The sequence below is a fragment of the Phascolarctos cinereus genome, unplaced genomic scaffold (assembly GCF_003287225.1).
Source record: "Phascolarctos cinereus isolate Bilbo 61053 unplaced genomic scaffold, phaCin_HiC Scaffold_3;HRSCAF=262, whole genome shotgun sequence".
In the NCBI taxonomy this organism is placed as follows: Eukaryota; Metazoa; Chordata; class Mammalia; order Diprotodontia; family Phascolarctidae; genus Phascolarctos; species Phascolarctos cinereus.
The window spans coordinates 51,118,846-51,133,884 of NW_027555736.1; the positions used below are offsets into that span (position 1 = coordinate 51,118,846).

At 36.8% G+C, this 15,039-nt stretch overlaps 1 protein-coding gene across 3 annotated transcripts in view; it reads right to left on the bottom strand.

Moving 5' to 3' along the window:
• ASCC1 (activating signal cointegrator 1 complex subunit 1) overlaps positions 1–15,039 on the bottom strand; it is a 145,148-nt gene that overhangs the window by 96,155 nt on the left and 33,954 nt on the right. For all 3 annotated transcript variants that reach the window (XM_078150831.1, XM_078150829.1, XM_078150828.1), the window contains one exon: positions 13,108–13,286. In XM_078150831.1, the coding sequence (XP_078006957.1) occupies positions 13,108–13,286 (179 nt within the window). The remainder of the gene's footprint in view (positions 1–13,107; positions 13,287–15,039) is intronic.

Consider the following 15,039-nt stretch of genomic DNA (forward strand, 5'->3'; position numbering starts at 1 on the left):
AACAAACGATATCAAGAAAAATTTATTTAAAAAAAATTAATAGCTAACTACAAAGACAGCAGTTTTGGTTGAATGACGAAATTGGTCATCAAATTACAAAGAGCTGAGGAGAGAAAGTGGAGGTAACAGAGTAGATTTGATTTTTCTAGAAGGTTACAATAAAAGGGGAAAAAGTCAGATTCTTAAGACATAGCTTAAGAGAAGGTAGAGTAAAATGAGGAGTTTTGTTGTTTTTTCCTTTTTTTAAGAATAGAAAAAACCTACATACACTTGAAGGCAATAATAAATAAATAAATGCAGCAGACAGGAAGAGACTGAAGATTAGAAACAAACAGGGAAAATGGGTGGATGATATCAAGGGGTTTTGAAATACAGAGAAGGGGAAAAGAGGGACCCAGTGGTAAATGCCTCTATTTTCTCAGTAAAACATTAGATAAGGGCCTCTGCTAAGAGAGAGTGAAAAGAGGTGATAAGACATTAAAGAAGAGAAGTTTTTGAAGTAACTGCTGCAAGAAGTACAATAGAGATCTATCATTTCAAAGAGAGAAGGGGAAAGGTGACTAATGTTACATAATTACAGCCTAAATTCAAGGATATTCAAAGTATATACAATCAGAGATACAATGTTAGAAGTTGCAGACTGCAAAGTAAAGTAATTCTTATTTTTATGGCATATAGTGTATATTTATTGTTAAATAAATTCAATGACGATAATCTCACATTTATGTGTATTTTTGCTAGTTTCTTATATGCATTATCTTATTTGCTCCTTACAACCCTGTGAGAAGGTAGTATAGTATTATTATCTTCATTTTACAAATGAGGAATATCTTTCAAATTTCAAATCCAATGCTCTTCCCACTATTTTATAGTTCCTTTTGGGAGGAGTGAGAAAGGGAGACTACTCTTAGTGGCCACTCACTGGGCCAAACCAACTGCTGACCAGCAGGAAAGCTTTGACTTACTTTGTTTCTGAACTGGGCTAATTTGCCCTTCTTTAGGGATCCTGGTGTGCCTCCCCTCCAGGGCTTAACCATAATTGGCTTGGGACTTAATACAGACATTGATTAGCTTTAATCCTAGTAAAGCTCAGAACACATCAAATCAAGCTCTGTATAAGATTAATAAAGGTGAAATGAATTAGTTCATTTCAATTGAAGCATTAACTCCCAAAGCATTGGAAAATATCGTAGAACTATACAAAAAGATAATTTTTCACATATTCCTTAAGAACAAATACATAAAAGCAACACTAACAGCATTCTGATAGAAAGCCCAACCCTAAGTTAAACTATCTAGAATAAGCAATCTCAGCCAGAAGAAAATTACTTCTCTGAAACCTAAAAGAAAACAGATTTTAACTAAATTATTAGAAAAAGTCCTGTGAATCTGAACTAGATATAATGGTTACAGCAGTTTTACCTCTCACTTGAGACAATGCCCATTTGTGATGGCTGAATGTGCAACCCTGATTGATGATCTCTATCAATGTCTGTCTCACCAGGAACTCTTCCTACCAAGCCACCTAAGTACCCCTGCAAGTCAGCTGCACTGACTCAGGGTAGTTGGAGCCTCCCCAGGCTCCAATCCTGATTCTCTGTACTGTCCTCACTAGGCAAAGCATCCTTCCCACCCTGGAAGTTCATTCAACCCCTGGCCTTCTGACACAGGAAGTACAGACTGTCCTTGTGGCCTTTTCTGCTAATTGACTGGCTCTTCCCAACACCCCCCCCCACTGTAAGGAAATGCTGGGGCACATTTCTTCAACCCTCTGGGATCTCCACTCTTAACTCCCTAGACCTTCTCCACCATGCCCCCTCACAGGTATCCTCTACCTCTATTTCTACTAAGAAGAATAGGAAAATGACCCCAGACAGAAGTTCCCAGAGCACAAACAAAACTGCAAGGTTCCCAGAGAATAAACGTGACTAGGAAACACAAAGCAAAGCATTAGGCAGCAGGAGAGCAAATACCACCATCACTTAGCATAGTGGAGGACTGCTCCTGAGAGTTGCCATCACTGGAGCTGAAGTTATACCTTAAATTAAGCAATGTGAATGGGTCCATACACTAGGACTGTTTGAAGACCCACATTCCCCAATCCTCACTGCTTTAAGAGTCCAGAACTATTTTGCCCTCACTACAACAGGCCCTCCATTACTTCCATGAGCTAGGATGAGGGAGAAAATGACATTGTTAGATCAGACCCCACCAGTGACCACATCCTTTTAAACACTAAGCCTCCCACCTCCAGGCCTCTACCTGGGGCCATAGCTCCAGACACCACTCATCTCACCCTCAGAACAGGAAACTCAGATTCAGATTCGGCACCACTTCTAAGAGTGCAACTTCTGATACCAGACTACCCAACACTTAGTCTCATGTACAAGGAATGACCCCTAGACATTAGAATGAAACTAATGCAAGAAATCCCTAGAATGAACAAGAAGCTCAGAGACCTAAAGAAAGGTTTTTGGCTGCTGGGTGACACTGGTGATTCTCATCAAGGCTGCAGTTCAGACTAACCCTCAATCACATCTCTCTGTGCCAGTTTCCTCAAGGACAAGGAGGTTTTCATAAAGAGGCATCACCAATGTGTTAATTTATTTTGCTTGTTAATTTGTTGAAAGAGTGTCAAAAAATTTTGAAATACACAGAAGAAAACAAAAAGGTATTCAAAAGGGAACAGCCATGTCAAATTCAGTATACATTTTTAAAAAACTGTACAAACAGAATTTTTTAAAAAAGAATTAAAGGAAGGGACACTGAAATATTCAAATGGGTTTGTGATCTCATTACTTTGGATTTCATCCACAATAATAAAAATCACAACCCATCTACGCACAATACAGTGGAAAGGAGACTGGCTCCCGAATCAAAAGATATGGGTTCAAATAACTTTCATAACACTTAACTGTATGACCATAAGAACTCACTTATTACCCTTCTCGGGCCAGTTTACTCACATGTTAAATAAGGTAGACCACATGACCTCAATGGTTCCTTCCTAATCTATAACTATGATTCATGCCATCTCATTCTGGGCAACTTTTCCATGTCTTCCCTTAAGTCCGTCCTAGTGGTTCCATAAAATGTGTGAGAAGCCTTCCTTGACTTCTCCTGACATCACAAGGATACCAATGAAGTACAAGGATCATCCATCAGTTCTTTCACTCTTGCCTAAGAATAGCTCATTTTCTTTTTAATCATATATTTCCCTAATAATGACTTGTATTCTAATTATTCTTCAAAAATCTGCATTTTTATAATACATCTTGCTCATGCCTTCCACGAGCCTTTCTCCATTGCTTCCATAACATTCGTTTTTATTACTACAGAGTGTTCCGTGACATAAAACAACAGTAATAGAACACTGGTATCAAAAAGATGGGCCATTGCCTCTGAAAAAGATTTAATTATCACTAAAGGTACTTTACAATTTCCTGAAGGCAATAACCAGCTCTCATCCTCTTGCTTAATTCTGGACTCAACTTGTTCATTTTTATTGTCTGTGCCAGACACATATTATGATAAAAAAGTTCCATAGGTTGTTCAATCAACTACATATTGGGGCAATAGTTAATCTCTATCAATCTTGTTTTCAGTTGTGTAGAATATTAGACCAAAAATCAGAGCTCTTAAAAAAAAACCACTTGAAAAGAAAAAGAGAAGTGACAATTGAGAAAAGAAATCAAATAATCCTAATAAAGCAGTGGCTACTTTGAAAACAAAATGAAACAGAACATTAAAATGTGGAGATGTACCAAAAAAAAAATCAGAACAAAGTGAAAAGATAGCAAAAAATAGAAGACGATTCCAAGGCTGATACAAAACAAAATGACTGACCTTGACTACAGAACTATATAGATAAGCTGAGAATCACTGGCTATTCAAAAAAACTGCAATGAAATAAAGAACCTGAATGCCATATTTAAGAAAATCATAATAGAAAATGAAAGGCAACATGGCATTAGCAACAGAAAACCGGCCTAGAAGCCAGAAAGACCTGAGTTCAAATTTTGGGGTCAGGAAGACACCTCTCCTTGAGTACAAATCCAGCCTCAGACACTTGACCCTGGGCAAGTCACTTAATCCTATTTGCCTCAGTTTCCTCATCTGTAAAATGAGCTGGAGAAGGAAGTGTCAAACCGTTCCAGCATCATTGCCAAGAAAATCCCAAATGAAGTCACAAAGAGTCAGACATGACTGAAACAACTGAACAACAATAAAAACTATATATTGCAAAAAAGGTGCTGACCTGATTAGAAGAGAGAATTTCCTTATCTAGGAATTCCCTATCTCCATCAAATCACATTATCCTTATAAAAGAAAACTGTCCAGAAGTAAAAGAATCAGTGGGCAAAGTAAAGATCCAAAGAATCCACATAATGCTATACTAGAAGAATCTCAAATTTAACATATGCAGGAAAAAAATGGCTAAATTCCAGAATTTTAGGGTTGAATAAAGAGGTAAGGAACTAACAAATTTCACTTTAAATAATTCGAGACTACTCAATGATGAAGTAAAATAAAATAATGGAATATGATGTGCAAAAAAGCAAAGGAAAAACAGTTTGCCCAAAGAATAATATAGCCTACAAGGCTGGACATACTCCTGAATGAAAGAAAATGGACCTTTAAAAAGAACAGATACTTATAATCATTCTTCTTGAAAAAATAAGGATGAACAGGGTCTTTGAGCTTAGCAAAAAATAAGAAACTCAAGAAAGGTACATAAAAAAGTTTATATATATGTATGTGTATATATATATGTATGTGTATATATATATATACACACATACATATATAGTATATAAATATAGCATGAAATGACTAGGTGATGACAATTTCTGCATGTTAAAATAAGGAAATGTAGTTCTTTCTTTAAAAAAAAAGAATTTTTTTTTTAGATTTTGAATTTCAAATTATCTCCCACTCACCTGGCCCTCCCCCCACCTATTAAGAAGGCAAGAAAAATGATAATCAATTATATATGCGAAGTCATGAAAAACATATTTCTATATTAGCCATGTTAGGGAGTAAAAAAGCAAGAAAAATAAAGAAAGTAACAAAAATTATGCTTCAATCTGCATCAGAGTTCATCAACTCTTTTTCTGGGGTAGACAGCATTTTTTATCAGGGATTCTTCAGAACTGTCTTGGATCCTTGTATTGATAGAATAACTAAATCATTTATAGTTGATCATCATTACAATATTGCTGTTACTATGTACAATGTTCTCCTGGTTCTGCTCATTTCATTTTGCATCACTTCATGTAAGTCTTTACAAGTTTTTTGAAACCATCCTGCTCATCATTTCTTAGAGCACAACAGTATTCCATCACAACCATATAGTACAACTTGTTCAGCCATTCCCCAATTGATGGACATCTGAATTTCCAATTCTTTGCCACCACAAAAAGAGACATTACAAATATTTTTGGTACACATATGTCCTTTTCCTTTTTCTTTGACCTCTTTGAGATACAGACCTAGTACTAGTATTCCTGGGTCAAAGGGTATACACAGTTTTATAGCTCTTTGGTTATAGTTCCAAACTGTTCCCCAGAATGGTTCACAACTCCATTAACAATGCATTAGTGCTCCAATTTTTCCACGTCCCCGCCAGCATTTGTTATTTTCCTTTTCTGTCATGTTAGCCAATCTGATAAGTATGAGGTGGTACCAAAAGGTTATTTTAATTTGCTTTTCTCTAAACAATAGTGCATTAGAACATTTGATAAATGAACAAGTTTGATAGATGATAGAAAGGATGCTTTCAAACAAACCTGGGAAGACTTAAATATAAAGCTCATGGACAGCAAAGTGAGCAGAACCAGGAAAACAATGTAAACAATGACAACAAAATGGCATTCTAATCAGTGTCATGACCAGCTTCCATTCCAGAGGACTCAAGATGGAACGTGCTACCCACCTCCTGTTGGGGACATCAAGGACTCAGAATGAAGAACTAGCTTTTTTTTTTTGGACATGGCCAATGTGGAAATCTGTTTTGCTTAACTATACATGTTTGTAACATGGATTTTGTTTTTCTTTTGCTATTAAGGGAAGGACAGGTAGAAGGTAGATTTTTTGCTGACTGAAAAAATACATATGGATAGAGCTCTGGCCTTGCAGTCAGGAGAACCTGAGTTCAAATCTGGCTTCAGACACTTGACACTTACCAACTGTGTAACCGTGGGCAAGTTACTTAACCTCAACTGCCTCACCAAAAAGCAAAAAAAGAAAATACATATATAAATATATGTGTGTGTATTTATGTTTGTTATTTGTTTATTTATTTATTTTTCTAGGACGCATTTCAAACATAAGGATGGGTCTCATGCAACACTGCAAGTTCTTTGTGATTCTTCCTCACTCAGCACCCTCCTTGATATCCCTGCAACCACAACAAAGGGACCCACAGTTGGCAGTGATCTTGGAAACAGTTGTTCCTGTGTAGGAGTATGCCAACACAGAAAAATGAAGACCATTGTTAATAACCAAGAAAAAAGGACCATGCTGAGTCATATCACCTTCAATACAGATATTTGTTCGTCAATGCTGCAAAGAATCTAGTCGAAATGAATCATACCAACAGAGTTTTTAACGCCAAGCATATGTTCACAGATTTGATGATGCAATTGTAGAATCAGACATGAAGCACTAGTCCTTTATGTTGGTGAATGACACTCTAAGTGTAATACAAAAGGAAGGCTAAAAGCTCTGTCTTATGGTCATAATAGAGACAATGAAGGAAAATGACAAAATGCTATAAACCATGAGTCTAAAACAATGAAGATAAAACATACCATTCACATCCTAACAAAGATGATGAATATAAGATGCAGAAAGAAATATATATTTTTGGCATGACTAATGTGGGAATTTATTTTGCCTATCTATCTATCTATCTATACGTATATATATATATATATATATATAAAAAAATAAAAATATGTATTGAGGAACCTGTTTTGTGGGTGTCTTTTTTAAAATTTGATCAATGGGAAAAGGGGCATAGGGGTCTAGGATAGTGAAAGAAACAGATTTTTTTAAAATATAACTTAAAAGAAATTGCTGAAGCTTACCTTGGGAAGACTGCTACATATGCTGTGGTCACAGTATAATTCTACTTCGGTGACTCCTAATACCAGGCCAACAAAGATGCTGGAACCATTACTAGTCTCAATGCCAACTGCTGCTGCTATTGCTTATAACTTGAACAAGAAGGTTGATGACAAAAGAAACGTGTTGATCTTTAACCGTGGAGGAGGTACTTTCAATGTCTCCATCCCTCACCAGTGAGAATGGCCTCTTTGAAGTCAAGTCCATAGTTAGGGAGATCAACTTGAATAGGGTAGGACTTTGACGAAAACAAAGTTAATTATGTCACTGCTGAGTTAAAGCACAATCAAAAGAAGGAAATCACTGGGAACAAGACAGTTATCTGTTTGTCTTTACCACTACTAAATGTGTAAAGTGTACACTGTTCCAGTATCTCAGCCAGTATTGAGATTGACTTCATCTATGAAGGTGTTGACTTCTATACCTCTATCAGCCACACCATTTTGAAGAGCTGGACACTAACTCACAACTGAACTACAGCCTGCTGACTGGTCTCCCAGACTTAAGTCTCTCCCTACTCCAGTCTATTCTCCATCCACCTGTCAAAGTGATCTTTCTAAATCTTAAATCTAACAATGTCACCCCACCCCAACAATCAAAAAAACTCCAGTGGCTCCCTATCACGTCCAAGATTGAATATAAAACCCTTTAGCATTCAAAGCACTTCATAACGGCTCCTCCCCAATTCCACCTTTCTAATCTTCTTATACCTTGTAGTACCTCCCCAATCCCCACTATATATTTTATAATCTAGTGATACTGGCCTCCTTGCTTTTCCTTGAACAAGACATTACACTTCCCAACTCCAGGCATTTTTCCAGGCTGTCCTCCATGCACAGAATGCTTTCCTTCTTCATCTCCACCAAAACCCCACCTTCCACAGAAAGCCTTTCCTAATCTTTCTTAATTCTAGTTCCCTCCCTTGGCTGATTATAGCTTGTCTGGACACAGCTGTTGGCATGCTATCTCTCCAATTAGATTGTGAGTTCCTTGAGAGCAGGAACTGCCTTTTATCTTTTTTTGTATTCCTAGCACTTAGCACAGTGCCAGGTACCTGGTAGGCACTTAATATTTACTGACTCAATGATATATGAATGTAATGTAATATTATTGGGCCATAAGAAATGACAAAAGAGAGGCAGCTAGGTGGCACAGTGGACAGAGCTCTGGCCTTGGAGTCAGGAGGACCTGAGTTCAAATACGGTCTCAGACACACAACACATGACACTAGCTGTGTGACCCTGGGCAAGTCACTTAACCCCGATTGCCTAGCAAAAAGAAAAAAATATAGTTTAAAATAAAAAAGAAATGACAAAAGAAATAATATCAGGAACCTTGGTAGCATGAAAATTGAGGAATAGCAAAATGAGCAGAACCAGGAGGACAATTCTTACAAAGACAACAACATTATAAAGAAAAGCAACTTTGAAAGACTTAAGAGCTTTTCATAAATGCAATGACTAATCATGTTTCCAGAGGACTTAGAATGAAGTATGTTACTCATTTCCTGACAGAGGCATGATAGACTCAATGCAGACAGGGCCTCTCTGTGGATTAGTTTTGCTTAACCATGCTTACTTTTTACAAGTTTTTTTTTCTTTATGTTTTTAAGGGAGAGTGGGCTGTGGTAAACAGGGGAAAGTTAACAGAGCCATTAAAACTTTTGAAATGCACAAAAAAGAAGGAAGTTCAGAAAGAAGCACAAGTAAACAGGACAGATTTGAAACTAACTTGCTGAATTTGTTAGATACTTTTTTTAAAAGCCAGTAGTATGAAACAGGATTCACAGTTTCCTATACAAGTCTCTTTTTTGTGTTCTGCTGTGCATATGGAAATTTCCTTTTTTGATGTTTAAATTCAGAATCAAAACATCAAATTTTAAAAAACATGTAATACTTCTGTTAAAAGCACAAAAATCATATAAAGAAAAAGACATATCTTTAATATGATAACATATATCTGTCTAAAACCAAGAGTTAGTATTATTTATATTGGAGAAATATTAACTAGAAGGCTTTCCAATAAGATCAGGACAAAACAAGAATTTTTACTGTTACAACTATTATTTGATGTAGCTTTAGAAATGTCAGCTACAGAAAATAAGCAAAAAAATACTGAGGTAATATGCATAGGCAGAGAGGAAGCCAAAACTATTTCTACAGGCAAACAATATGACAGTTTAGTTAAAGAATCTCAATGATTCAATGAAAAAAAAATAATCAAAACAATCAGTAAGTTCAGAAAAGTAGCAGGGTACAAAAAAACACCAAAAACATCAGCTTTCTATGTAATACTCACAGAAGCCAGCAAGAAGAGAAACAAAAATTACACTCAAAATTAAGTAGAATATACATAATTATCTGGAATTCAGCCTACCTAAGACTTATGGGAATATAGGAAGTTAACAGGAGAGCTTGCCAATACTCACGGTTGGTTTCACCAGTACAATAGTGATACTAAAAAAATTTACAGATTAAGAGCCATACTCTACCTCCCAACTGCAATCATTCTGACTGGCTGGCCATCCCATGCCTCAAAGACTCTCCCCTTCCTCATTTCTACTTCCCAGCTCCCCTGGCTTCCTTCAAATCTCAACCAAAGTCTGATTTTCTGCATGAAGCCTTTCCCAGTCCTCCTTATCTTAGTGTCTTCCCTCTGATACAACCATCAATTTATCCTGTGTATATCTTGTTTTGTTTACATAGTTATTTGTATACTTTCTGCCTCATTAGACTGTGAGGACCTAGAGAGCTAAGGACTGTTTGTTGTCTTTCTTGATCTCCTCAACTCTTAGTGGAGTGCCTGGCACTTAATAATAGACACTTAAAGAGTTAGAATTTGTAAAACTAGAGAAAATACCAAAATTCACCTGGAAGAACAAAAGGTTGAGAATCTCAAGGGAAATAAACTAAAAGGGTTTAGTGTATGAAAATCATCTGTGATAACCACCAATCTCAAACTATACTATAAAGCAATAATCATCGAAACTGGTTTGATAAAAAGAAGCATTTATAAAAGGAATAGATTAGGTAAAGCAAAACTTACCAATAACTGAACAGAGTCTAGTGTTAAATAAACCCCTGGGCACAAACTTAAGTTCTTAAGTAAGAACTTCCAATTAGGTTTAGACTAACATCTTGCACCAAATTCCACAATACATCTTAAATGGCTACATGACTTGGATGTTAAAGATGATAGCATAAAAATCAGAAAAGAATCAGATCAGGTACCTTTCATAGCTATGGCTAAAGGGTGAATAATTCTTAACTAAACAAGGGATAGAGGCAATTAGAAAAGATAAAACAGTTACTTTTTATTATGTGAAAATTAAAAAGTTTTTACAAACTAAATTAATGCATCTAGGATAAGACATGAAGCAGCTGACTAGGGAAAAAATCCTTATATCAAATGTTTCACCAATCTTCCAGTTACCCAAGCTAACAATCCAAATCATCCTCAACTCGTACTCACTCCACATATCCCACCCTTTGTGAAATCCTGTCATTTCTGCCTTGACAACATCTCCCTACATATCCTCTTCTTTCAATTCACATAGCCACCACACTAGCACAGGCCCCATCACCTACTGCCAGTACTACTGTAACAGCTTTCTAATTGTTCTCCCTGCCTCAAGTACTCCACTCTATTCTCCAAAGCTCTTTTTCTAAAGATCAGATTTGACCACATCACCTCCCACTGGATAAACTCCAGCAATTCCCCAAAACCTCCAGGATCAATTATAAAACCTGTTGTATATTTAAAGCTCTTTGTTGTGAACAACTAAGTCAGCTCACCACAAGAGCAAAGATCCTATACTAACTTTGAAGGCTCAAGACCAGCTTGATCTTCTATCTCGAATGCACATTGATGAGGCGCGAGGCAGGATGGAAGCAACTCCGTTTATTTTAAACAAAGCATTCACTTACGTAGTAAAGTAACAGGAACTTCTTCTCAAGTTACAATGACGTAGAGCCCATGCAGTGCTAGTGGGCAGTGCATGCACATCCTGTGCACTTATCTGTCTCCAATCACAAGTAAACTGCTAATGACCACACAGTAATGAGGGGAGTTAAAGATCCACAGGATGGAGCACCAAACCAGGCGACCTTTGCTCATGGACCAACACCCGAGAGGGGCCTCCACCCATTAGTGAGATCTCATGAACCCCTGTGACCCTCTACATCCTTACAGATCCCTAACAGCTCTTCACGTCCTTCCATTTATCTTACACTTTATTCTGCCTTGAGGCACTCAACAATTCACTCATACTGGCTACATGCTGATCCTCACACACACCACTCATCTCCTCACTCCAAGGGTTTTCCCTGGCTGCCCCCATGCCTGGAATTCTTTCCCTCTTTTATTCTCTGGTTTCCTCCAGGACAGCTCAAATCCTACCTCTGGCAAAAAACCTTTCCCAGTCTCCAACCCACCCTACCCCAACCCCCACTGCAATCACCTTCCATTTACACTGGGTATATCTTGTACATATTTGCAAGTTGTCTCCTTCATTAAAATGTGCATTTCTAGGGCAGGGACTATTTACCTTTTTTTGTATCCTCAAGCTTAGCACAGTACCTGGAACTACCACCTACCTTAGTGCTTAATAAATGTTTATTAACTGACTGACAAGAGTCTGATTGACAACATATATAAACAACTAACAGAAATACATAAGACCAAAAGTCATTCCCAATAGATAAAGTAGTCAGAGTAAACAAACATTTCTCAAAAGAAGACTTGCAAATTATTAACAACCATATAAAAGAATGCCCCAAATCACTAATAATAAGAGAATGCAAATCAAAACAACTCTGAAGTTTCTCCTCATATTCAGCAAATTGGCAAAATGACAAAAGATAGAAATAGTGTTGGAGCAATTTACGTATAGAAACACTTCATGTGAAGCTATGAACTTGTACAATTATCCTGGAAAGGAATCTGGAATTATGCAAAGAAAGTGACTAAAATGTCTATACCCTTTGATCCACAATGTCCAATGCTACCCCCAAGGAGGTCAATGACAAAAAGGCCCCATATACGCCAATATATTTATAGCAGTACTTTTCATGGCAGTAAAGAACTGGAAACAAAGTAGATGCCCACAGATTTGGAAACAGCTAAACAAATTGAGGTAAATGAATGTAATGGAATATTACACTGTTGTAAGGAACAGTAACTATGATGAATACAGAGAGACATAGAAAGATTTATAAATGGATACGAAGTAAAGTAAGCAAAACCAGGAAGACTATACACAACTACAAAGTATAAATGGAAACAAGAAAAGAATCAAAACTGGATACTATGAAATTATAAGGACCAACTCAGCAGCACGCCCCTCCCTTCTTTGCAGAGGGTATACCACTGCAGATACTGTCAAACTGTTTTGATGTTTTGGTTAGTTTTGCTATCCTGGGGGTTTTTTTTCTCTTTTTTATTCTTTAAGGATAGCTCACTTGGAATGGAAGGAGATATGATGGAAAATGTAAGTAATGTAAAAACAAAAGGTATTTATAAAAACTTACTTTAACAATGAAACAAAAAACTATTAAGAGCATAACTGAAGAAAGAAACAGAGCTCACATTCTAGGTCTGCTACCTTCTGTTAGATCTCCAACATATTATGACTTCAGTTTGAAGACCTGCCCCTTATTCTTTTAAATCCCTCCATAACCGGAATACATAATTAACTTCAGTCTGAATTCAGTTACTTTCTGTTTCATTAATTTCTTCTTTTTAACCTGAAAGATATTTATCTTAAATGACGCATGATTACTATTTAGTACATTCAGAGTCTATCCAGTTATTTTCTAACACAGATGAACTAATTTAACATACCCTAAAGCTACTTCACCATCACACTTTTTTTCCACCTTTGAAGAAAATCAAAGTCTCGTCATGTAATGAGCCTTAAACTCCTAGAGACAGAAGCCCTACCATGAACAGCATCATGCTAACATCCCAGCTCCTGCTTACCATTGAGCACTTCTCCAAGACTTTCTCCTGGAACTTCAAGAACCCTTCCTGAACATCGGGTTGGTTGAGGGAGAAAGAAAGGAAGTGAGTGAAGGGCTGTTTTCTTCGGAAACTCTCCACAAGGACATCAATTCGAGTCTTCGCTGAGATGACACCACCACGTTGCTGGCCCGTGATTACTGTGAGCAAACAGAAAAACATTTAAAAATGTGATGATAATTGGCATTTATATAGTCCTTTAAGGTCTACAAAGCACTTTACATACATTATCCCATTTGATTCTCAGAACAATCCTGTGAGGTAGATGCTATTATCCCCATTTTATAGATGAGGACACAGAGGCTAAAAGAGTAAGTGACTTGCCCAGGGTTACATAGCTAGTAAGACTGCATAAGACTGCAAGGCAGAATTTGAGTTCAGGTCTTCCTGACCATGTCACAAGACTTGTAATTAGATGCATTTTTAAATGGACTATCCTAGGACATGTAAAATACACAATATCTGATTGTAGTGATATAGACCTAAAACTAATTAACACATCCTCCTCCTTTTAATATTATTCACCTGTTCAGAGAATTTAGGATAGCAACAGTGTCATGGATTAGAAGACTTAACAAAATCAATCTAAGGAAAGTGAGACTACAAAGAGAATATCCTTTAGATAAGCTGGTTAGGTAGAAAAGTGTACAGAAGTCACAAAATATTGGAATATTTTTTTTGATGAAGCAAGATGAACAGGTCACAGCCACTGTTTAAGCAGATGGTACATGGAACCCTCCTGGCTCCACAATTTGCACAGATTGGTACAGAAGAAAATCTAAAAGAAGAAAGAAGAATTGTGAACAATTAAATCAATAACTCAGCAGACAGATCCGGGTACCATTTTTAAAGGCCTAATGATAACACCCTGAGTAAAGGACAGGGATAGAGACAAGGATAGGGACTGGAGCTGTGATTTCACTAGTATAGCAGCATACTCCTTCTATCAATGCAGGTAACTCACAGTCTTAGCTGCCTAGATCACTGAAAGAATAAGTGATGCATGCAGGTCTATCCATACATACATACAGGCAGTATGGGTCTTAACCTTAAACCCAGGTCTTCTTGGCTTCAAGGCCCGTTCTCTATCCACTATGCTGCACTCTGAATGAAGACATAAGAATATTAATATATGCAGGAAAATGCATGATGAAGTGGATGACAGGTCACCCAGAAAAGAAAACCTGTATTCAAACCCTGCCTCAGCCACACACCAGCTGTGTGAGCTGGGCAAGTGCCTTCACTTCTCTAGGCCAGCATGTTTCTAAGACTCTCAGTTTCAGAAAAATGGTCAATCAGCATCAGTAGCAGAAGTTTCCACATACTGATGAAATGAGGGATCTCAATAAAAAGGAAAAATATTAAAAGTATTAAATGCATAGGTATCATATGTTTTACAGAAATATTTTCCTTTCTTCACAGGAATTATACTCAATTAAGATATATGAGAAATAATTCCATGTACTTATTCTAGCACATTTACCTAATCGGTTAATAATAGAAGCACTGCCCCTTTATTCTCAAAATATTCTGGGATACAAAAGTAAAGTTAATGCCCATTTTGTTGTGAAGAAACAAGGTTCAAAAAAATCTTTGAATAAAATGTATCTAACAAAAGTCTGATATCCAAATCATACAGAATTTTTACAAAAATGTGTAAACTCAATAGCGATTCCTCAATACATAAATGGTCAAAGTACATGAATAGTTTTCAAAAGAAGATTTGAAAATTATTACAACCATGTGACAAAATTGCTCCAGATCAGTGACAATAAGAAATGCACATGAAAACAACTCTAAGGCTTCACCTCTCATACAGCAAATTGTTAAAGACAAGAAGTATGAAAATAGTTGATGTTAGGAGGGATAGAAGAAACCTCACTAATACACTTG